Source organism: Adelges cooleyi, unplaced genomic scaffold, assembly GCF_023614345.1.
Source record: "Adelges cooleyi isolate 19-005CV unplaced genomic scaffold, UGA_ACOO_1.1 ACOO_flye_CR_arks_rails_tigmint_CR_PRNA_574, whole genome shotgun sequence".
NCBI classification, from domain to species: Eukaryota; Metazoa; Arthropoda; class Insecta; order Hemiptera; family Adelgidae; genus Adelges; species Adelges cooleyi.
This window is the reverse complement of record NW_026096268.1, coordinates 12109638-12132558: the sequence shown is the minus strand read 5'-3', so window position 1 is coordinate 12132558 and position 22921 is coordinate 12109638. Positions and strand designations below refer to the sequence as shown.

Below are 22921 nucleotides of genomic sequence, written 5' to 3'. Positions count from 1 at the left end.
GTGTACATAGATATTGTATTTTATATTTTGCAAAATATTATCAAACAATGCCCGCCACCACGCCACCGGCTTTACCCTGGTGCAAACGTCAAATAAACATTTTTATTTTACTGTATTTTAACACGGTAGCTTGGTAAAAAACAAAACGCCATTGTTCGTGGGTATGAAAATAATATTATACACTAGCCGCCCTTATAAGCACACGGTTTCGGAGGAAATCACGGAAATCTCGTCAATCACAGCTTCATTTTTTTTTCTCCTATGCTTAACCGAACACCCCCCGCGGTTGGGTTATGTTTATTATACTCTTCATAATTTACTACACTTTATTATTGCACGGCGTACCCCTGCCAATATATGTCAAATTTTGTGGCGCGCGCGTGGCGTTATATTATGCACTCATCGAAAATAATAATATTATTATACGGCTTTGCTGAATAAAACGCCATTAGTTCTTTTTGCACAACCGCGCTTGTATTGTAGTGTATATATATATATATATATATATATATATATTACATAAAACGCCAGACACAAACAATTATTATTGAATCAGACAATACAAAATTCTAGCACGCCGCACGTAGACTGCGCAGCTATTTTTTAAAATTTGTTTGTATTAAAATCATCATAACTTACAAAATTTCAGTATATAAAAATTTTACATGATTATCTATCTCTTTTAAGCTAAAAGCTTGTGTTAGAGATAGAGAGTTATAGAACTTAACTAAAATTTATGTGCATTTATAGCAAATTAACAACAAAAAAAGAGAAACAAGAATATACAAATAATAAACAATTTAAACACAGCAATAGAAGCTAAGATTATAATATTTTAACTTTTTAGGGAGAACAACCAATTATATACTAATATTTTAGCATTATTTCGAGAGAGCTGAATATTTTTTTTTACAGACATGGCATTGAGTTGAAAAACACAGGACCTAGATAGTTTACAAATGATTGACCAAAAGATTTGCACGGGTAATCGATAGGTATATTAAACCGTCTATTTTCCCTTTTGTCTACAAGATCTTGACCGTCAAGTACTTTACTGGAGTTTTTAAATGTGAATAGAATGGCAAATTTTTTATATAGAAGTTTAACAGGTAGGACACCCAATTCTCTTTAATTATGCGAGGTAGAACCAGATAAAGAATATTTATTTAGGCAAATTTTAACTATATTGTTCTGGTTTGTTTGTAGTTGATTTAAAAAACAATCTGCCGAACCTCCCCAAATTAGTAACCCATATTGAAATATGAAGCAAAACAAACCAACCCATCAATAATTAAATCACTTACTGCGTTGATATATAATAAAAATAAAATTGGACCTAGAACGCTTCTTTGAGGTACTCCATATTCAACTAAACCAACCTGACCTGTAATGTCACTGATCCTGACCATTTGTTTCCTGTTCGTTAAGTAGCTTTTAAATCAATTAAAACTATGATTGCTAATACCAAAGTTCACCAAAGCTATATAGTATTATTTTTGGTAGATTTAAATCTAACTATTTATCACACACACAAGTGTATTGCCTAAATATGACAATACAATATCTCTCTTTGCCCCAGCTGGTAATCTTGGAAACTGCTGGCCAATTTACATGTGGTTTTTTAAATTTATTTTCTAATAAATTATTTTTCAGAGAAACACATAGGCATAGACTCGGGTCGTGGCAAAAAATGAGCTTTGACTTTAAATAAAATCCTAGTGCTCGAATAACATACATGTCGCTAATGGATAATGATAATATTGTTGTGTGTATATTGTATCATATAGGAACCTCACAATCGTCCGATAATGGTATCGATAATGTACATATTATGGCCGTTTATAAAGATATATTATTACCGGTGGCGATCATTACGGTGTTACGATATTATACAGTAGACACAATACATAATATACGATATACTACCGTTTTACCCTTCGAAGGACCGCGACCTCGAATTGGAATTTTTCAACGGTAATGACCGCGTTTTTTTTTCAAACCGGGAAGAACAGTGTATTATTATATTATTATTATGTATAAAAGAAAGATCATCTACGGGGGGTCGGATGGCGCGCACTCTTTTGTGTGTCCCATAAGAGTTGAACGCACCCCGACGACGACGGAGACATTATGCAAATGTCTGCGCGCACAAGGTACATACACCGTAGGAAGACCGTGGAGTAATCGGGAGAGAGAGAGAGAGAGAGAGAGAGAGAGAGATACAGAGAGATAGATACGGATGAGACGGTTCTGGGTTGAACGGGTTGTTGGAAATGAAAACACATATTATAGCCGCTGCAATCCTAAACAAACACGAGGCGAGAACTCCTTATGTGACCCTGTCAAATTTATATAGGTGTCTGTCACGGCCGGGTCCGGTGCATTATTATTATTGTTATATATAAATCTACGGTCGATGCCGAGTGCGTTATTCATCAACGTCCGAAATCTATATATATCGGACTCCGATGTCCATTGTGTTGTTACTCGGGCGGAAAGTATGTGTGTGTGTGTGTGTAATATGTATACATTATCGTAGGTACACGGTCGGGTAACCTCCCCAAAAGAAGCGAGAATCGGTGACAGACGATGCGCTCGGCTTGTGTGCACGCACATTAATAATATGGAAGAATATATTAAGTACAAGAAGGAAATAATAACAATAATAATAATAATAATGAAAATTAGAGAGAAAAAAAAATGGAACGGATTAACACACGGCTAACACACGTCGTCGTTGTTACCAGTGCATTATACGGTTTGTATAATAATAATATGGAATGCGACAACTATAAGGCGGTGTTGTTGTTTTTTTATTTTATTATATTTTTTTGTGTGTGTGTGGAGCGGCTATTTCTCTCGCGTCTCACCTCTGACCCTGCGAGAAATCTTATCGTCAGCACCATCGACCGCCGAGACGATCCACAAAAGGACAAAATGGATCGGCTGATGTAGATCCGTGACGATTTCTTAAATACCGTCGTCGTCGTCCGACCATTATAGTAGTAGGTATAGTATAATATAATACAGCATTACAATTTTATTATTATTATTATTCGGTAGATGCTCGCTCTCGCATTGTGCGCACTGCACTTTGTCAATGTAAACTATGTATTATGACTTTTTTTTTTCCCTTCAAGAATAACATGTTCGGAATTTCATAATTGTCTTAAATTTCTTGTCCCGTCTACCGTTGTTTTTTTATTACCGTTTTATCCATATAGGCGTAGAATCAGACAGGTATAACCGATAAACACCGATTCAATCGAAAAACGGTTTAAATTACTTTTTTTCTCATTTTATACTTATTTGATACTACATAACGCAATAATATACAATGCAATGTGTATTATACCAAGCATAAAAAACTAATTAATTAATGTTTTCTTGAGAGAACCAGTGTCTTACATCAAATGGATCATTTAACATCACCGCGGCGTTTGTGACTATAATATATAATATGAATAATAATCACTCAGATACGCGTTGTGCCGTTCACCGTGACGTCGTACTTACATATTATATTATAACTGCACACGGGTAATATTTTAATAAGACACCGTAGATCAGATCGAGCTCGTCCTCATCAACGCGGTAAACGCGGTCGTCTCCGAATACATTTGGCTTTATTGCCAAAGTCGACGTCGAAGCGACACACGTATACATGCCGTGTAATATAATATATATATAATACAACAGTAATTACGCCTCGAGGCATGACTTTAAGTATAGCGATTATATTCCGGACCCCAAAAACATAACGGGTGTGCGTGTGTGTGTGTGTGATTCTTAAGATATACACTCTCTGGTGACAAATTACGGACTACCGCGTATGGTGGTGTAATGAAAACGCTCTATGATTTTCCTTGTATACAATATAATATAGTGTATAAACGAAGAAGCCGCGCGCGGGATTAAGGGGGCAGAGGGAACGTTTTATTATGGGATACGGTCCCGTCCAAGGTGCAGCGGCATGTGCAGGGGAGGTAAAGGGATATGAAAAATATTCCGGAAAATATCGTTGACGGCGGCAGAGGAGTGTATACATCTCTCTCTATCTCTATATATAATAATGTGAATCCATCACGGCCGACTGCCTTCGACGGCGTATATAATTGGCGAAACGTTAATGAACCGGGCTTGCACGGTCGGCTGCGCTTTTTTTTCTTCCCTGCCCCCGCACAGATTATCCAGTAATACTGTAATAATAAAAGCTCTCCCGGACCATCGTCTCTTTCTCGCTCTCTCTATCCCGGTTTTGGCTGCTGTGTGTACTTACTACTGTTCGGCGAACTTATATATATATATATATTATATACCCACCTCCCGCACCTCTACGCGAGGAATTCTTTAACGGCCGCATCAAAGTACCGAAGACACGTAGGAAGGAAGTCGGAAATAATATCTTTGGCGCTTTTAATCAAAAGTCAGGGTCCACCGAGGGAATTATGCCGGCGCGGCCTTACGACGGTTGTCAATGTGTTTAGGGACGCGGAAATTCCGCGATTCCTGTTTTAATAATGATAATAATATGTTCATATTGTATTGTACAAAAGTGGCAAAGTTGAACTGTATAGCCGTAAATAATCATCATAATAATACTGGAAAAAAAATACAGTAATTACTACATCCTTATAGGCGTATGCAATATGTATATTTTGCTTTCGACATATTATTTCAATCAATGAATCGTACTTCGAACATGTGTCGTATAGAATAGCCCCCAAGGAGACTTGGAGATTATAATAATGGTATTGACATTAATATCAATAGTATATTATTAGATAATACAGGAAAAGGCAGTGTATGTAATTCAACTGATATCTGAACTGTCGATAGCCATTTGAATGTAATATGTAAATAAAACGAGGACATTTATTATAATACTTGTTGCATTTTTAATAATTAGCAGGACAAGTAGGCAATAGGGTAGCAAACGGAAAATATAGCGTTCGGTGCATGTATAGCGTATAGTAACTACATTTTGTGTTGTCACTATTGAATATATTTTTATTTAATCGAATCATTCGATGGAATTTGGAAACACGGTACAATGTTTTTAAATATTTTAATATAAATATAAATATTACTTTTATAAAATTGTCCACCAAATTTCGAGAAGATGTTTATAAAAAAAGTGGGCATGACATCCGCTGCAAGGATATACATAGGAACATGGATATGTGTTAATATAAAAATATAGGACCCTGGTACTTTTTGGTACTTTCTAATATCGAATGTTTTATCTCTAATCTCTCGCCTCTTACCTCACCTCTAGCATCCAACTGGACCATCTCAGCATCCAGTTGGACCATCTCAGACCTAAGTAAACGAAGAATAATTTATAATAAATTGTCGTGTCGTTTGATTTTGAAACGATTTCACCGACATTAGGTGTATGATCATTATGGCGACGAGCATCGTTCATTGTATCCAATCACGCGACAATAAAATACTGGCAACGCTTTTGGGGGGTGAAATGTGCGATTTCCCGTGCTCGGGCCCGAACCGTCGTTATAATATATTGCTATAGTTTTGACAAAACAATACGAAAACATAGTATCTCCGGAGCGCGACTAAATAATTTGTTATATTTCTGATCGCAGAGTACACATTTGCCGGTGTCGTCTCGCGATGATAATCACTTTTTGGCGTCTATATAGTGATTTTTCAACCGAGGGTGGTCGCGCCAAAACGCCTGAATATCCTATAATGTACCAATACATGACTATGCTGCAGTCGTTTTATACAAATGACCCGCCGTTTCCTCCGGCACTTTTACCAAGTCGTTATGCCAGAGAGAGACGGTTATAGAAAACGTTTATAATTGGCAACTTATATACATTAGGCGGTTGTTGTCGTTGCGACCGTCGCTTGATTAATACAACGGACAACACCCTCTCTCTCGGTCCGGGAAGAGATAGTGCCGGCAATACGGAGACGGGAAACCCGGTGCCGGGTTTGACTTTGACTGAAGACCGTGCGACATCCGGACCGGGTAATTCGCCTTTACCATAATAATATTGTACACACACTCGCACATACAGACAGAGGCCGCGTGGGTCTCGATGAATCGAACGTGCGCCGCGGCGATCGCCGATGAGTCACACGTGTGTGTTGCGAGACATCATCGTCGGTGGATAAAAAAAAAATGAATTATAATAAAAAACACGGTTCACATGATTATCATCATCATTGACGTTCGACATGATGTAATAGTAGCGAGTGCGGTATCTCCGGTTCGCGTTGAATATATTATCATCATTGTGTAGAAGAACAATAGCGGTTAGGTTTTGTTAAACATGAGTTTTTTTTTATCGGCGCTGGTAATTTTTTTTGGTTTTCTAACTTGGCGTTTTTATACTTGTTGCCAAATTCCAAAAAAAATTCCACTCACCCTTACACGAGATAGGTAATAATAATCGTCTCCTATAATTGGCATATAGACGGTTTTCCCACGCACACGGATAAAGCGCCCTGCCGCTCCGATAAGTACACTTTGTTTTTGGTTTTGAAACAATATACTTGCAAATTTCGACAGTTGCAACGCGGATTATTTTTTATACATAAACGCATACGAGCGAACCACTCGATGTGCGCTCACGCTTTATACAAAACACTTGGAGTATAACAAGTATGACAATGTACTAATGCAATTTACATTTTTTTTTTTTTTTTTTTAGACACAGGCTATTACTGTGCAAATATAAAGTAGGTATACATGTATACCTACGTATCCCTTGCCCTCATTTTACAAACAACGCTAAAAGCTTTTTACTCAAAGTCGTGTCTTTGATTCCGCTCGCGGTGAGTGTATAGTGTGCTTCTTCTTGCTTTTTTTTTTATACATGTATATACACAATATATTTGTACAAGTCCGATCGTAGTCGACTTTTATTCTTGTCTTCTCTCCCCTTGTTCGCTGTTGACAAGCTTGTTTTATTTCATTTAAAATGGTTTCTACATACTTGTAATGGGGTGGAGTATATATACATAGCGAACATCTCGTTTGACATAATATTTGACGGTACACCCTCTGGTTGAAGGACGGACGGTAAACCTCTATATAATATTTGAACAATATAATAATTCCTTTTCCGGGATTTCCAATTGTTTACAATATCCTATTTGACATGACCGTAAAAAACACAGCACTACTTGTACGGTAGGGTTGGCGGCTTGTCGCAAAAGAAACCGAACACAGGCTGTACCTGTTAACCGAACCCAATTTGATATCGACAAGTCAGTACACCGAATCGGTTAGGTCAAAATGCATTGTATTACATATAAATATATTTTTTGAATTGACTGTATCCGACAGCTGACAATATAAGTCGGTATAAGGCGAATGGCGTTCTCATATTTTGTCACAACCGCATAATATACAGCTGTCATTATACCGAGATTGAAAGCGCAATTTAAAAATATTGATATTTTCTAAATGTTTTGTCGAGGTTTGGTGGAAAATAATAGAGGATAGATGTTTTGAAAATAATTCACATTTTATATCATATTAAAACAACCTAAGAAACATTTTTTATATTTAATTATATCGGTCAGACCTATTGCGGTCAAATGTTTCTTTTTTTTAGAAATTTATGTTTGCCAATCAAAACCGTTTACATGTTAGAACAAAATTTAATTAAAACTAATTTCGCTGAAGTGTCGTATCGGTAATTTGCACGGATTCCAATGTTTGGCGTTTATGTGTAGTTTTTTTAGGTTCTCTATTGAAATGTCAAAATAAGCGTGAACGGCCATCGAAAAAAAGGGGTCGACCCTTCGACGAATGTTTTGGTCACCGGATCGAGGGGGAGGGGGGATTGGATTCGATTTTAATCAGCGGTTGCCGCGGACGAATCCTAATGGAAATGACAATAATTGACACGGTGGCTGTGTATAGTAGGTAGCAGAAGGTTTTTTTTACTATTATTTTTTTTTTTACTGACCACAAAGGCTCACAGCTACAATGTTGTCGACCGGAGAGTGTACACCGGTCGAGCTCGAGGGCAGGGTGGGTGGCAGGCGAGTTTGTCTGGCGTTGTTTGTATACAATATTCGAATGCAGCCCATTAAACACTGATTAACATACACGGGACAGGGAAAACGGACTGCAGGATAAAAAAAAATTTGATTAAAAGTTGTGTCAACACAAGAATATAGCAGTGGACAAAAAGGCCCTGCACACATCCGGCAAGCTTTTACATAAATTATACATAACGCGCGCGCCGTGCTGACCCGGCAACAGCGTGGTCGGGTATAGTAATTAATAAAAAAAAAAAAAAAAAAACCTACAGACTAATTTTCATTATTCAATATCTCGCTTCTGAAATTCCACAGTTTGCTTACCTGCCGTGTGTTGTACTTGTGCATTTTAAATTTGGTAATTCCGGTATATACTTAAAAGTATGTCCGAGGCAGTAGGCGTCATCGGTTCTAGAAAGCAAACAACGCGTTAATGCATTATAAACACACACACACGAGACGGTGACGTTTTGTTGGGAATTATTATTTTTTTATTTATAAACGCTTTTTTTAGGTTTTGTTTTTTGGTTCTAACACGGACCGGGGCGTGTTACCGCGGGCAATATTTGTTTTCCGGCGCGGTAAGTGCACGCCAAGACATTTTGGACGTATTACCGCCAAGGGGATAATGTCGTTATGCTGTTTAATGCGCTTTAGGGGACCGACAATAATATAATAATTGTCCGGACAACTTTTGACCGCATTTGTATTCCTGTTTAGTAACCATTAAGCGCGTTGTACACAATGGTGTTATATTATGCGTGTATAGGTATAGTCGTCCACGATAATATACAATTACTCTTGGCTAGTATATGTACACTTATGTACTCACTCAAATCGAGCGCAAACCCATCACAATAAACGTGCGCCTTATTTGTATACAATCCATCGTATACAAACAGTTTACATCGATCCTCCTCCTTATTCCGTCCGCTTCACGTCGCTAATCGAAAACAATATCAATTCGCTATTATACAAACGGGATGTTCGTTGCCGGAGTGGTTTGAGTACTGCATAAAAAGAGTACCACATATTGCATTACCACAACAGCACAATATAATAATTAGTATTGTTTTCCCCTCCCCCCGACCCTTTGTTGGATCAAAGGAAAACGGTGTGATTTAAAAAATTACCCCTGCCATGATGTTTGATGTCGGACCAAAGACAATTATTACTTAACATTTATAATTTGATAAGAAAATAAATATTTTACCTAAAACCTTGCTATCAGAGTTTATTAAAAATTTTAGGGAAGTATTTCTATCTATCTTCTTAAGATTAGATTGGTTGTGTTTCTCCGGTTTCATCGTTTTTCCAAACGATTGCAGCGCGCACTTATTACACTGCTATCGACTGCATTGTGCTGATTTTTTTTTTAGTTCTGATTTCAGCAGTCGGTAAATAGCCGTAAGTGCGAAGTGGCTAAACGATTTTTGGGGTTTACCGAAAGCACCAGAGTTTAATCCCGGCCGTTGTTGTAGCAGAAGCTCTGTCGTCCAATCAGCGCAGTCGTCGTTATCATCAACGTCAAATATTGTCCTGCCGAGGTTTTTACGACGGACAATTGGGAAAACAGCCAAGTGGACGTATTTCCGGATTACGGGAGAGGAGCAGATCGAGGGAATTGTATGGCCGAGTGTGTGCCGTGACAAGAAGAATTTAATCTTGACGACAAAAATCCGGTGGAAACGTACACTGGAGTTCTTGAACGTAATCGAATTTACGAGCACCTTTTAAGTAAGTAACGCGCCGGATCTTCGGGGGAGGGTTTAAGATCCCGGCGGGACCCTCGTCGCCGTGTCCAGAGGTCCCTTGGAAAAATAACACAAGTTATACAGTGTTTTTCAAACACGGAAAGCTGTTAACAAACAGCTGTTGATATATATTTTGTAGGTACATTAAAAAACCATCTTACACACGGTCACAATAATGCCGATTGGCTTTTGTACAATTATGTGTACAGTCATCGGTCAACATGATTTTGATTAAAAAAAAATATATATATATATGGTTTTCGACACAATACAATATAATAATTACCGTAATATGTCCTCGCCTAGTTTATTAAACATCAATATATATTTTGTCATTATTTGTACAGTGTGGGAAAGATCAGATTAAACAGTGAAATCTATTTTATTAATTTGATTAAAACGTTATTGGCGCATATTGTGGCGTGTACACCTGTTAGACACGATAAACATCTGCGGGCATCATAAAATATAAAGTGTCCACATACACACACACATCTATCGCACCGGACGAAATTGCTTTTTAATTATGTCACGGTACACTAGACCCTGTCTGCAGTGCCTGGTGATAACATCATCATAATTCTTCCCTTCCAGGTATGTTTACAATTATTATTACTGTTACTTTTAATAGTAATTTGTTTGATAGCGCTCGTAAAACTCACATTAGGTATAATATTGAGTTCCGATCAATACATACGCCATTCTCACACGGTACGTTTTAATAATAATATATTTTCATAGAAATCCTCTGCAAATGTTTTTAATATTGACACAATATGTGTTCATCGTGTTTGGTAGGAAATCGTGGGGCTTACAAAATGATATTGGAAAATCAAAATTTAAGTTCTCCTAGATCCAATAGTTTTTAACATAAAATATCATCAAACTTGATTTTTTCCATTTTAAATAATGAATATTCATAATTCTTCCGAGCTCTAAATTTCTAAAATAAAATAAAATAAGTTATTAGAATAATATTAACATTAACAATAATATATTACAGTCAAAAATGGGATAATACATATGTCACTGACTGATTTTATTATTTTATCGTTGCTTTATTTTGAGAACTTTTTTCACACAAAATCATGTGTGATAGTCCAAAGGTACTGAAAAAATGATTTTAAAGATCCAATGATTTGAAATCGTACCAGACTCAAGTGTCAACTTTTAGTGGCTATATTGTGTGAAATGAATAAAAAACTTGCTATATTTTTCCACTATCTTGCGGTGACCACCTCGCTGTCACGCGCATCGGTGGGGTCGGCCGATTCAAATATTATAATATCTGAGCTATACAAACTACAAAGTAGGGGAATAAAACAAAAAAGGATGGACAGCGCGTGGAATAATATGTTATTTAATTAATGCTTCGGAAATGTCAATAGCCGCGGGACGAGTGAAATCCTGAATAATATCACAGCACAAAGTCTGTTATTATTTGCATTTTGCCGTTTCGTTTCACTTTGTCATACTCATCATCATCATCATCATCAGCAGCAGCAGCAGCAGCAGTGTACCTAGTACGGATCATTGTCAGTAATATACACAGCACAACTGTATATATAACCTACACCCTGGGGTAATAATTAATTAATAACACGGTTTCAACTTTGGCGGTGGCGTGCAAACGTCATCGAATCGATTATGAATGATTATGCACGGCCAGTTGAATATTGTTTGATTGTGTATACAATGTATTGTAGACTTTGTTTGATGTTGTTGATATTATTTATCCTCTGTGGTCTCTGTGCTGTGACACCGGACGTTCCATTGCCCGCGAGGATTCACTGCCGACCCTATACCCTCGGGACACACCTTACAATGTACCTAACAGAATGTAATAAATTATACAAATAATTGTTATAATTAAGCTCGATACAAACACGTCTTACGCAGCAATCAACGGTGAACACTGACGTTGGCTCAAAATAAATAGACTTTATTTTAATCTAACAAAATGTATTGCCTATAGAATATTATGCCCATCAAAACTGAGAATACAATCGTTCAGTTGACTACTTTCATGTTCATTTTGACACCTAAAGCTAGTAATTAGTTATAATTCAAAATTCAATATAGTGTATTTATATTGTATCGAATAGAAAAGTGACCGCTAATAGTTTAATAATACAAATGCAGATTCAATAAAATATATCGTTAGGTTAATATTTGAATGAATTGTTATTTACATAACAGACATGCCTAATAAAAAATGCTTAAAGAGTATTAAATTCGATTTTAATGGTCGGACTTGTTTGCACATAAGTTGACCGTAGTGGGTAATGAACTAATTCATAAAAAATATTTTTAAAAAACCGCCCAAGGAACTTTTATCAATGAACGTCTCCGGGAATATTTTCCAAGTAAACCCGCTTAGTTTTTTTTCATTTTTTATAACTTGAGGGTATTATGAAATGCGGGGAAAAAATGACTACTACAATATAATTTTCTTTTGAAGTCTTTGTCGTGTGACCCGGAAGGGTTGTAACCCTTTTCGCTGCTATTGTATCACTAAGAGTATGTATAAATAATTCTCTGTGTGCCACGGTCGTCGCCGTGGCATCGTCGGGTTTTAATCTTTTTTACACTTAATCCAATAGTTAACATTTTTTTTTCTATTTTGTGTTTTATAATTTTATTTACTTTATTACTTATAAAAACTTAATCGTAAACCACTAGAAAGTTGTCAATAAATTCTGTAATAGCTAATGCCAAAACTATGCCATCATGAAAATAATTTCAAGATTTGGATTAAGACAATAACATATTTTAGAAATATTAACATTCTCAGCAGCATTTTAGATTAAATTAATATTAAATAAAGAATTCATCATTAATAATTAATAAATAATGTATAATAATTATAGATATGTTAAGTATATGTGTGTTTAAAAAACTTTATGTCACTTTTAAAATGATAAAGTACTTTTAAATTATTTTATTGAATTACATTTTTAGCTGAATAACTAAATATATATAGTTGTCTAATATTTGATTTGAACTTGTGAATCCATCTTATTCTTCTTACTGACTTAATGGAAAACCGTTATCTGCAATAGTGTGCCACAGTAACTAAAAAAAAATAATAATAAAAATAAATTGTTAGAGATGAATTCATAGAAATTAACTAAATTATTGCAAACTGATGATCTTATATATTTTACCTTAAAATAAAACACCTATAAATTTACTGAAAATTGAATACCACAACATTCGACAATGTATTGATGGAATTAGTTTAGACTGATTGACTACAATAATATAATACACCAAATTTGACGTTGGTAGTAGTGTAGTTGTAGACAATAACAAATATCAATTTAAGTTGAGATAGTCCATATTAATATTGAACATACTGAAACATATAATTAAAAAAATTAAATAAGTTTCTTAGATACTTAAATAATTATATGGTTAAGCAACAAATATCAGTATACACATATATTTTTTATAATTATACAAGTATGATAATTTTTAAGTTAAACGTTAATTTTTAAGTAACGCATTTTAATTAAACATATTAAGTATGATAAACATAAGTAATCCAAAAAAACTTATTATGTAAAAACATTTTATATGTTCATGAATAATAAAAAACGATTAATTATATTTTTCTAATAAAAAAATGTACTTATACAATACACCTATATTAATAAATACATTATCTTACCTATTATTGATTCAGTAAATGATGATTGAAGATTCAATTTTTTCATAAAAAATTTTATATTTTTTCTTTGAATTCAGATACCAATATGTTAAAACACAAAACTACACATTTATAAGTTTCTCAGAACAAAGACATAATACTGTAAAAATAAAAGTTTTAATTAAAATATCATCAAGCATAATTCAAATTACTCTATTTATTTTAAATAACATATTATTATTATAAGTACCTTTAATTTTGATATTTGATGTGCATACATTTTATAAGTAAGGTTTTAGGTTTTATAGACTTGTCACTTGAGCAAAACTCCATCTTGGTATTCACATTGATTATGGATATTTAATATCAATGTTATTATTTAAAACACAATAAATGTTGACAAGTTCATAGATCTAGATCTAGTAAGTTATGATACTATATTATTATAATATACTATGAAATTAAGACGTACAAATCGCATGAATAAACAAAATGTGTCAAATTAACCAAAACAAATAATTGCTAAATGCTGGAAAAATATACACAAGGTATTGATAACAAATTAAACATACCTACTATTTTACAAAATAAATGTAAAAGTGTGTAGTGGTGGTATATTTGTCAGTCGATATAGCGGTTATCATTATTATTTACTATCGGTGAATTATTTACCTAAAGTAAATAGTGTTTGGTACGGTTATGATTTTTAAACGCTACAATAGCTATTGTCAAAGTTAATTGTCAATAAATAATAACAGAGAGCAGTCACATTAATATGTTAGCGTCTCCAAGATATTTAATTTATTTTTTACACTCCCTTTAATTTTAAAACTGTGTAGCTCGTTAACTACTCAATCGATTTACCTAGTTTTTACGCCTAAAATTAAATTTAAAAAAAATAAACACGATCATCAAAAAAAAATTGGGGGTTACCATTTAAAAATCTAAAGTTGATATGGTTTTAACGCATAAGGGATGGTGTTAAAATTTTGAAAAATACATTAAATTTGTCCCACCTAATAACTATAATAGTACAAAAAAAAAATAATTAAAAAAGTCTAATATCTTCTAAGATATTGACTTCGGGTTGTAAATTTTTCAAATAAAACCCCTTCGGCCGTTTTCAGCAATTAAAAGCTCAAACAACACCAAAGTCTCTATACTGGTGTCGGCGTGTGCGCTTTAGTTTTTTAATTGAGCGTAATGCACTGGAAAAAAAAATGACAGTCTGTACAGCGGCGTCTTCGATCCACCCTTTGTGCGGTTTATTTTTTCACCATTTAGTCGCATCCTATACTATGTTATTGATTTATACTATTATTTAAGTTTCAACCGTGAAGGTATTGTCTTTAATAATGATGTGTAAATAATAATGGAAATGATAATATTTATTTTACATTTATGTATATTTTAAAAATAACTAAAATAGCGTTTTGTGTTTATTGCATATTTTTAAAAATATATTTTTTTTAGTAAAACTTTGATATTTTATTAGTGTTGTAGTTTTTTTTTATTAGTTTTAAGGCTTCAACAACACACGATTATATCAGTCCAAAGTAGATAGGCGTACTGTTCTTTAGTTTATTTTAGTTATATATTTTTGTTGTGTTTACTCCAATACACCTATCAAAATATCGACTTACTTAAATCAATATAAATTGTCTGTGAATTAGATTAACCGTTGTTTGAACGTTTGATTGAAATACTTACAGTTTTAATAAAACGGTTTTAAAAAAAAATCAGCATAAAATATTATAACACGCATATGTGTTCTAGACAAAACTTAAACAGCAATATTGGTTTTACTTGTGTAGGTATATAATAAAAAAAATTTGTCTGCATTTAATATTTTTAAATTAAAATTGTTTTTATTTTTACAACTTGTTTATGTATTGTGCTATTTCGAGCTAAAATAATAAGTTCTTTTAAAATGACATTTCAAATTTTACATCGGTTAAATATTGCCGTATAGAGCCTTTGATAAGAAAAATGGTGTCAATAAAAAAAATTAATATTTATAGTTTACATGCAAACAAATTAATCAGTTTTAAAATTCAACTACAACGATTTTATGACAATAGGTTTACCTATATCGATAAAATTCTACTGATTTATATTACAATTTTTATATTTGATAAAATTCAACATTTGAATGAAAATAAATAAATAAAATCTTTTCCTACCCAATTAAAATAAACATTATTATCTTTTTGACTATATATTTTTCTTTTTGGATGTTATTTTGTAACTTTTTTCTTAACAATTTTAAACTTATAAAACTAAAATTGTAAATTATAATTTATTATTTTCTTAAGTTTCTTTCAGAATATAATTAACTTTTTTATTCAAATTGGCTCTAAATCTATCATGAAGCGTGGAAGATAAATGATAATGGAATGTTCCCGTTATCTTTCCGGCATAGAAACTTAACAGACTACCCCCCACGTATGTCGAATTTAAATAGTTTGGAAGTACCTAAGTACGGTCACACAGCATGTATATGATTCCAGAAATAAAATGCGCAATTTTCCAACTCGCCATATAAGTGTAAACAGTATTTTTTGAAACCGTATTAATATACAAAGTGAAATGACTTTTAGAAATCGAATTAAAACTTAGAACGTATGAAAAAGTCAAATGTTGAGCAAATAAAAAACTAAAAGGCACATTCCCACGTCTCCACAGAAACCGCTTTCAAATATGTATATTTTCTTTAGTTTAACATCGCCTTTATGGAGGCTAAAAGGCCGTCTTTTGTTATTGTATTTAGAAACTAATGAGATTTATTAGAGAAAATATACAAATATATACGGTTGGTTAAAGTTTAAATTCTACTCATTGCAGCAATTTTTATTGCTCGAATATTAAAAAAAAAAACAAACCTTTTCAAAGATGGATTTTGAAATAAAAAATGAGGGGGGAGGAGGTTCAATAACAAAAACAGTTATATTAATTCTAAAAACTCAAATTTTCAACATAAAAACAAATAATCGTCTTGTTCTTAGCTTGTTTTTTCGAAAGACACCTGTTTTTACTTGTTTAAATTGCAACAGGCATTGTAAACTAGATATTCTGTAAATGTGGATAACGTTAGGTCTTGTACGTTATTCAACTTCTTTAGTACCTACACTGTCGTGGTGTTAACTTGAAATCTTAAAACTTAAGCCACATCCATTGTTAATCTTTACACAATTATTACGGATCTTAAACATGAATATCAGAAGCATCATTGTAATGTTATTCGTTATTTTGGCTATAACTACAGGTAATAAGCATAAGCAAAAAGTTGAAAACAAATTTGAAGCCTAAAATGACTTAAATGCCTAAAATGCATTACTGACTTACTTAGTGTTTGACCTTTATGAACATTAATCCAAAAGTATTAGTGTTAAAAATAACATTTTTCAATCTATTTTATTAGGTACAACGATTTAGTCCAGAAAATAAAATATTTTTAGTTTATAGTCTAACAAATTAATTTGGGAAATAGTAACTTAAATAAACAAATTTCCCTAAGTGAGAATCATAGGGAAATTTATATAATCACATGTGCACTGATTTTTTTATATATTACACACAATTATTTTTCATGTTTCAGCTGTTATTGGGCCCGACCGTAAGTTTTAAATTAAATTGTACTATTTATAGAAAATTTAATTATGTTTAATGTTTCAGCTGATTATGCACCCTACCGTAAGTTATAAATTAAACTGTACTGTTTTTCTGTGGTGCTTTGATTTCAAAGCTCTGATTGTTATGACTTTGATACATTTTTGTTATTCGTTTTTGTACATATTCGAATTTAATATATAATATTTTTTTCGTGGATTTTGTTGGCTGATCATAAATTACAGAACGTAGTACGAGATATAACTAGCAGTATGTCATTTTTTATTTTCAATGTTTCAGGAAAACCAGACACAACACCAGCACCACTCCCAAACCTACAAGGTAGGCCATGTAGGAAAAATAAAACTTAAATAAACAAATTTCCCCAAAAAGTAAAATCTCAGGGAAGTTTGTATATTCGTTCGCTTGTTATTTTTTTTTATATATTTTTATATTTTACATAACTATTTTTCACGTTTCAGCTGATTCAGGCACCAGCAGTAAGTTCTTAACAAAATTATACTATTTTGCTTCGGTGCTTTGATTTCAAAGCATTGTTTGTTAGGTTTTATAAACATGTTTGTTTATCGTTTATAAGCTGATGATAAATTTCATGATAATATACATTTCTCAACTTGACGAGGTCAAGCAGTTTTAAAATTTGTTTACACCTTAAGAAGGTAGGAGAAAAGTGAAAGTCAAATTAGGTACCTAAGAAGTTAACAACAATAACAGCTATAAAGGATTGTTCGATTTATACAATTATATTTATTTTTTATGTTTCAGATACTACTGGTGATGTAAGCCATACCGTAATTATAGTTGGTACGTAATAAAATATTTTTTAGTATAATACACATTTTTAAGCATGCTTTTATTTTTTATAAGAACCGATAATTATTAATTTAATTTACTTGTTAAAGATAATTTAGTTTTAAAATATTCTTGCCCTTTCGTTGAGCGTCGGGCACAAACCACTTTTATTTCTTAATTTTTTTCACTTTTATTTTATAATATTTTTTTTTCGAGGATTTTGTTGGTTGATATTGAGTTTATAAATGCAGCGAGAGATAAAACTAACAATAAGTTAATTTTTTGTTTTCAATGTTTCAGACGACCCAAGCACACAACCACCACCACCGCCGCCAGATCCAGCCCAGGATGCACGTAATAACTTATTTTTGTGATAAATTTTACATTATGAGGTGGGAGTTATAAGAATACAACACAATTTTTGTTTGTTATTATCAAATAAGCATACATATTATTCTTGTATATAAAACAAAAAGAATTAACCGAAAAGTGAAAAGATCGTCCGAATAAAATAAATATAGATACTGCAAAGATTGCAAAATTAAGATGTTTTGAGGAAACGTCGACTGAAACCATTAGATCAGATCAATTAGACGTACGTATAAAGGCGATAAATATTACTAATATTTTGTGTAATATTGATGTGTTTTTTGTAATTTCCATTTTTTTTGTTATTGTGTTGTAGATTACTACTTCAGGGATGGATTTCGAAATAAAAAACGAGGGGGGGAGGTTCAATAACAAAGACAGGGTTATTAATTCTAAAAACTTAAATTTTCAACGTAAACATAAATAATCATCTTGTTGTTAGCTGGTTTTTTTGAAAGACACCTGTTATTATTTGTTTTAATTGCAACAGGCATTGTAAACTAGACATTCTGTAAATATGGATGATGTTAGGTCTTGTAGGTTATTCAACTTCTTTAGTACCTACATTGTCTAACTTGAAATCATAAAGTTTAAACGTCATCCATTGTTAATCTTTACACAATTATTGTGGATCTTAAACATGAATATCAGAAGCATCATTGTAATGTTATTCGTTATTTTGGCTATAACTACAGGTAATAAGCATAAACAAAAAGTTGAAAACAAATTTAAAGCCTAAAATGACTTAAATGCCTAAAATGTAGTACTGACTTACTTAGTGTTTGAACATTAATCCAAAAGTATTAGTGTTAAAAATAAAATTTTTCAATGTATTTTATTAGGTACAACGATTTAGTCCAGAAAATAAAATAGTTTTAGTTTATAGTCTAACAAATTAATTTGGGATATAGTAACTTAAATAAACAAATTTCCCTAAGTGAGAATCATAGGGAAATTTATATAATCACATGTGCACTGATTTTTTTATAGATTACACACAATTATTTTTCATGTTTCAGCTGTTATTGGGCCCGACCGTAAGTTTTAAATTAAATTGTACTATTTTTCTTAGATGCTATGATTCCAAAGCTTTGTTTGTTGTGACTTTAATACATTTGTGTTTTTCAGCTGACGGTAAGTTGAATGATAACATACATTTTTACACTCGATAAAGGTATTAGTATACTAGCGCAGTTTTAAAATGTATTATTTTATTTTTTACTTCTTTTTGTTTTAGTAGAACTATACAGCGGGCAGGCTTCTAAGTTTTTTTAAAGGCATACACAGCCAAAAAAAACAAATTATTTATATAGTTTGTTTTTCAAATTCTGTTTTCGCAATATTTTTTTTCATAACGTAGAGTATCAAAGTTAAATATAAAAATGATTTTTTTTTTTGTTGGGTTGTGTATGCCTTTAATATCTACAGGGTCATATGAATATATTTTCTAGTCGGCCTTAGTCCTAAATGAATTGTGTGTTATACTTTAATTTGTATACTAGCTGGTCATTTGTTTCTTTATAAATTATTTTACATTGCGTTTTTAAAAATGCCGTATTTATTTGGATATTTTGATCAGATTTATTAATTTATAATCTATAAAATATTATATGTGTTTATTTATATTTATGTAATATAATATAATATTCAAATATTATAATAGTCCTTCACTTTACAGTAGGTGTCATTATTATTTTTTTTTTAATTGAACTTAAAATAATAAATTTTTATAAGAGGTAATATACCGGGTGATTGGTTAACTATGGACCAGTCAATAACTTAGAAGATATTAGACTTTTTTTAATTATTTTTTTTTTATAATTTTATAGGTATTAGTTGGGACAAATTTAATATATTTTTGAAAAATATAACCCCATCCCTTATGTGTTAAAACTGTAGGAACTTAAGAATTTTAAATGCAAACGTATAGTTTTTATTAACTTTTTAAATTAAGAATAATTTGCTGAATATTTTGACTGGTCGATAACTAGTTTTGGATATTTAGTTTCAAAGTTATTAAAGTTTAAAATTTAGGACGGGTGGAAGGGTGGAGAGTAGAGATGTTTTTATCTGCGCGGATTACTCAACCACCCTTCCCCTCCCGTCATAACTTTTAAAATTGAATAACTTGAAAACTAATTATCCAAAACTGGTTATCGACCAGTCAAAATGTTCAGCAAATGTTTCTTAATTTAAAAAGTTAATTAAAACTATACGTTACCATTTAAAATTCATACAGTATTAATTTCATACAGTTTTAACATATAAGAAATGGGGTTATATTTTTCAAAAATATATTAAATTTGTCCCAACTAATAACTATAAAATTATAAGAAAAAATAATTTTAAGAAGTCTAATATCTTCTAAGTTATTGACTGGTCCATAGTTCACCAATCACCCGGTACAAATATCTCGGGGAAATTTGTATATTTGTACTCCATATTTTTTTTAAATAGATATATATATAGAAAATCTAATTATGTTTAATGTTTCAGCTGATTATGCACCCGACCGTAAGTTTTAAATTAAACTGTACTACTTTTCTATTGTGCTTTGATTCCAAAGCCTTGTTTGTTATGACTTTGATACATTTTTGTTATTCGTTTTTGAACATATTCGAATAATAATATAATATTTTATATATTATTTTTTTCGTGGATTTTGTTGGCTGATCATAAATTATAGAACGTAGTACGAGATATAACTAGCAGTATGTAATTTTTTGTTTTCTATGTTTCAGGAAAACCAGACACAACACCTGCACCACTCCCAAACCTACAAGGTAGGCCATATAATAACCTTTTTCTTTAGGAAAAATAAAACTTAAATAAACAAATTTCCCCAAAAAGTAATATCTCAGGGAAATCCGTATATTCGTACGCCTGTTATTTGTTTTTTTTATTTCTTTTTATATTTTACATAACTATTTTTCACGTTTCAGCTGATTCAGGCACCAGCAGTAAGTTCTTAACAAAATTATACTATTGCTTCGTGCTTTGATTTCAAAGCATTGTTTGTTAGGTTTTATAAACATGTTTGTTTATCGTTTATAAGCTGATGATAAATTTCATGATAATATACATTTCTCAACTTGACGAGGTCAAGCAGTTTTAAAATTTGTTTACACCTTAAGAAGGTAGGAGAAAAGTGAAAGTCAAATTAGGTACCTAAGAAGTTAACAACAATAACAGCTATAAAGGATTGTTCGATTTATACAATTATATTTATTTTTTATGTTTCAGATACTACTGGTGATGTAATCAATACCGTAATTGTAGTTGGTACGTAATAAAATATTTTTTAGTATAATACACATTTTTAAGCATGCTTTTATTTTTTATAAGAACCGATAATTATTAATTTAATTTACTTGTTAAAGATAATTTAGTTTTAAAATATTGTTGCCCTTTCGTTGAGCGTCGGGCACAAACCACTTTTATTTCTTAATTTTTTTCACTTTTATTTTATAATATTTTTTTTTCGAGGATTTTGTTGGTTGATATTGAGTTTATAAATGCAGCGCGAGATAAAACTAACAATAAGTTAATTTTTTTTTTCAATGTTTCAGACGACCCAAGCACACAACCACCACCCCCGCCGCCAGGTCCAGCCCAGGATCCACGTAATAACTTATTTTTGTGATAAATTTTACATTATGAGGATGGGAGTTATTAGAAAACAACACAATTTTTGTTTGTTATTATCAAATAAGCATACATATTATTCTTGTATATAAAACAAAAAGAATTAACCGAAAAGTGAAAAGGTCGTCCGAATGAAATGAATATAGATACTACAAAGATTGCAAAATTAAGATGTTTTGAGGAAATTAGATCAGATCAATTAGACGTAAACGTATAAAGGCGACACCGATTCAGGATGAAAGCTTGAACAAAAATAGAGACATAAAGCCATAGAGAGACAAATAGAGTCATGAAGAGAAATTAAAACGTTGAAGGTAGAACACGAGACTGCCGAAAGACAACGTCGTAAGCCATTTATAATTCAAACGCAGTAAATATTGAGATGTAAAAGAATAGGAAAATTATTAAGGTTCATTGAAGAATTTTGAGGAATTTATTTACATTATACAAGTATAAAGGAACTGTACTTAGTTACAAATTATATATTGTAATATAACACATTACTTTTGTTTTTTAGCCTGTAGTCTTTTTTAAGTGAGTAATTTTTAAGTGACTAGGACTTATGCTTTATGAGTTAAAATATATATATATCAAATCGGTTATTTTCTATGTAATAATTACCTATTAGTAATATTGCAAATATTAATACTACCTATATATATTACAATACTGACTAACATTATTTGGTTTAAAACAAACAATTATAATAATACCTAATATTTTTATTTTATAGTAACTGATTCAGAGTGGAGTTGCAATCATCGCTGAAAAATTTGAAAACTACATCACTGAAATACCACAGCTTCCATTCATATACTGAAAATTCATTTTTTCTAATATTTCGTGTAATATCAGATGTGTTTTTTTTTTAATTTCTATTTTTTTATCATTGTGTTTGTACCTACAAATTATATTAATAACTCATTTCGTGTAACCATTTTTTTTTTCTCGAGTATGTATTATACTACGTCTATTACTGTGTCATTAATTCTCAGTCAATAAAGTACATATTTACCGAATGAATAATGTTTACATCCGGTCTATTTTAAGTTTT

At 31.9% G+C, this 22921-nt stretch overlaps 1 protein-coding gene and 2 long non-coding RNA genes across 3 annotated transcripts; 2 read left to right on the top strand and 1 right to left on the bottom strand.

Moving 5' to 3' along the window:
- Positions 1 to 10253: 10253 nt before the first annotated feature.
- On the top strand, positions 10254 to 17382 carry LOC126843368 (uncharacterized). Its single transcript, XR_007686416.1, has 4 exons — positions 10254 to 10373; positions 17030 to 17047; positions 17107 to 17124; positions 17341 to 17382. It is a non-coding gene; the product is annotated as an uncharacterized LOC126843368 (long non-coding RNA).
- On the bottom strand, positions 12691 to 13840 carry LOC126843367 (uncharacterized). The gene is made up of 4 exons (XR_007686415.1): positions 13682 to 13840; positions 13453 to 13591; positions 12947 to 13137; positions 12691 to 12854 (listed from the first exon to the last, which is right to left on the bottom strand). It is a non-coding gene; the product is annotated as an uncharacterized LOC126843367 (long non-coding RNA).
- Positions 17383 to 17616: 234 nt separating the features above from the next.
- LOC126843206 (uncharacterized) lies at positions 17617 to 22899 on the top strand. Its single transcript, XM_050580580.1, has 10 exons — positions 17617 to 17622; positions 17748 to 17865; positions 18154 to 18207; positions 19242 to 19259; positions 20719 to 20736; positions 20964 to 21005; positions 21165 to 21182; positions 21466 to 21504; positions 21792 to 21845; positions 22601 to 22899. The coding sequence occupies exons 1-10, from the start codon at positions 17617 to 17619 to the stop codon at positions 22633 to 22635; spliced, it is 402 nt and encodes a 133-aa protein (XP_050436537.1). The 3' UTR covers positions 22636 to 22899.
- Positions 22900 to 22921: the final 22 nt, after the last annotated feature.

Bases quoted from the DNA above. Each gene is read 5' to 3' on its own strand.
- LOC126843206 (XM_050580580.1), top strand. The intron at 21,505-21,791 runs GTACGTAATAAA...TCAATGTTTCAG, and splicing joins CAATACCGTAATTGTAGTTG to ACGACCCAAGCACACAACCA. The intron at 21,846-22,600 runs GTAATAACTTAT...TTTATTTTATAG, and splicing joins AGGTCCAGCCCAGGATCCAC to TAACTGATTCAGAGTGGAGT.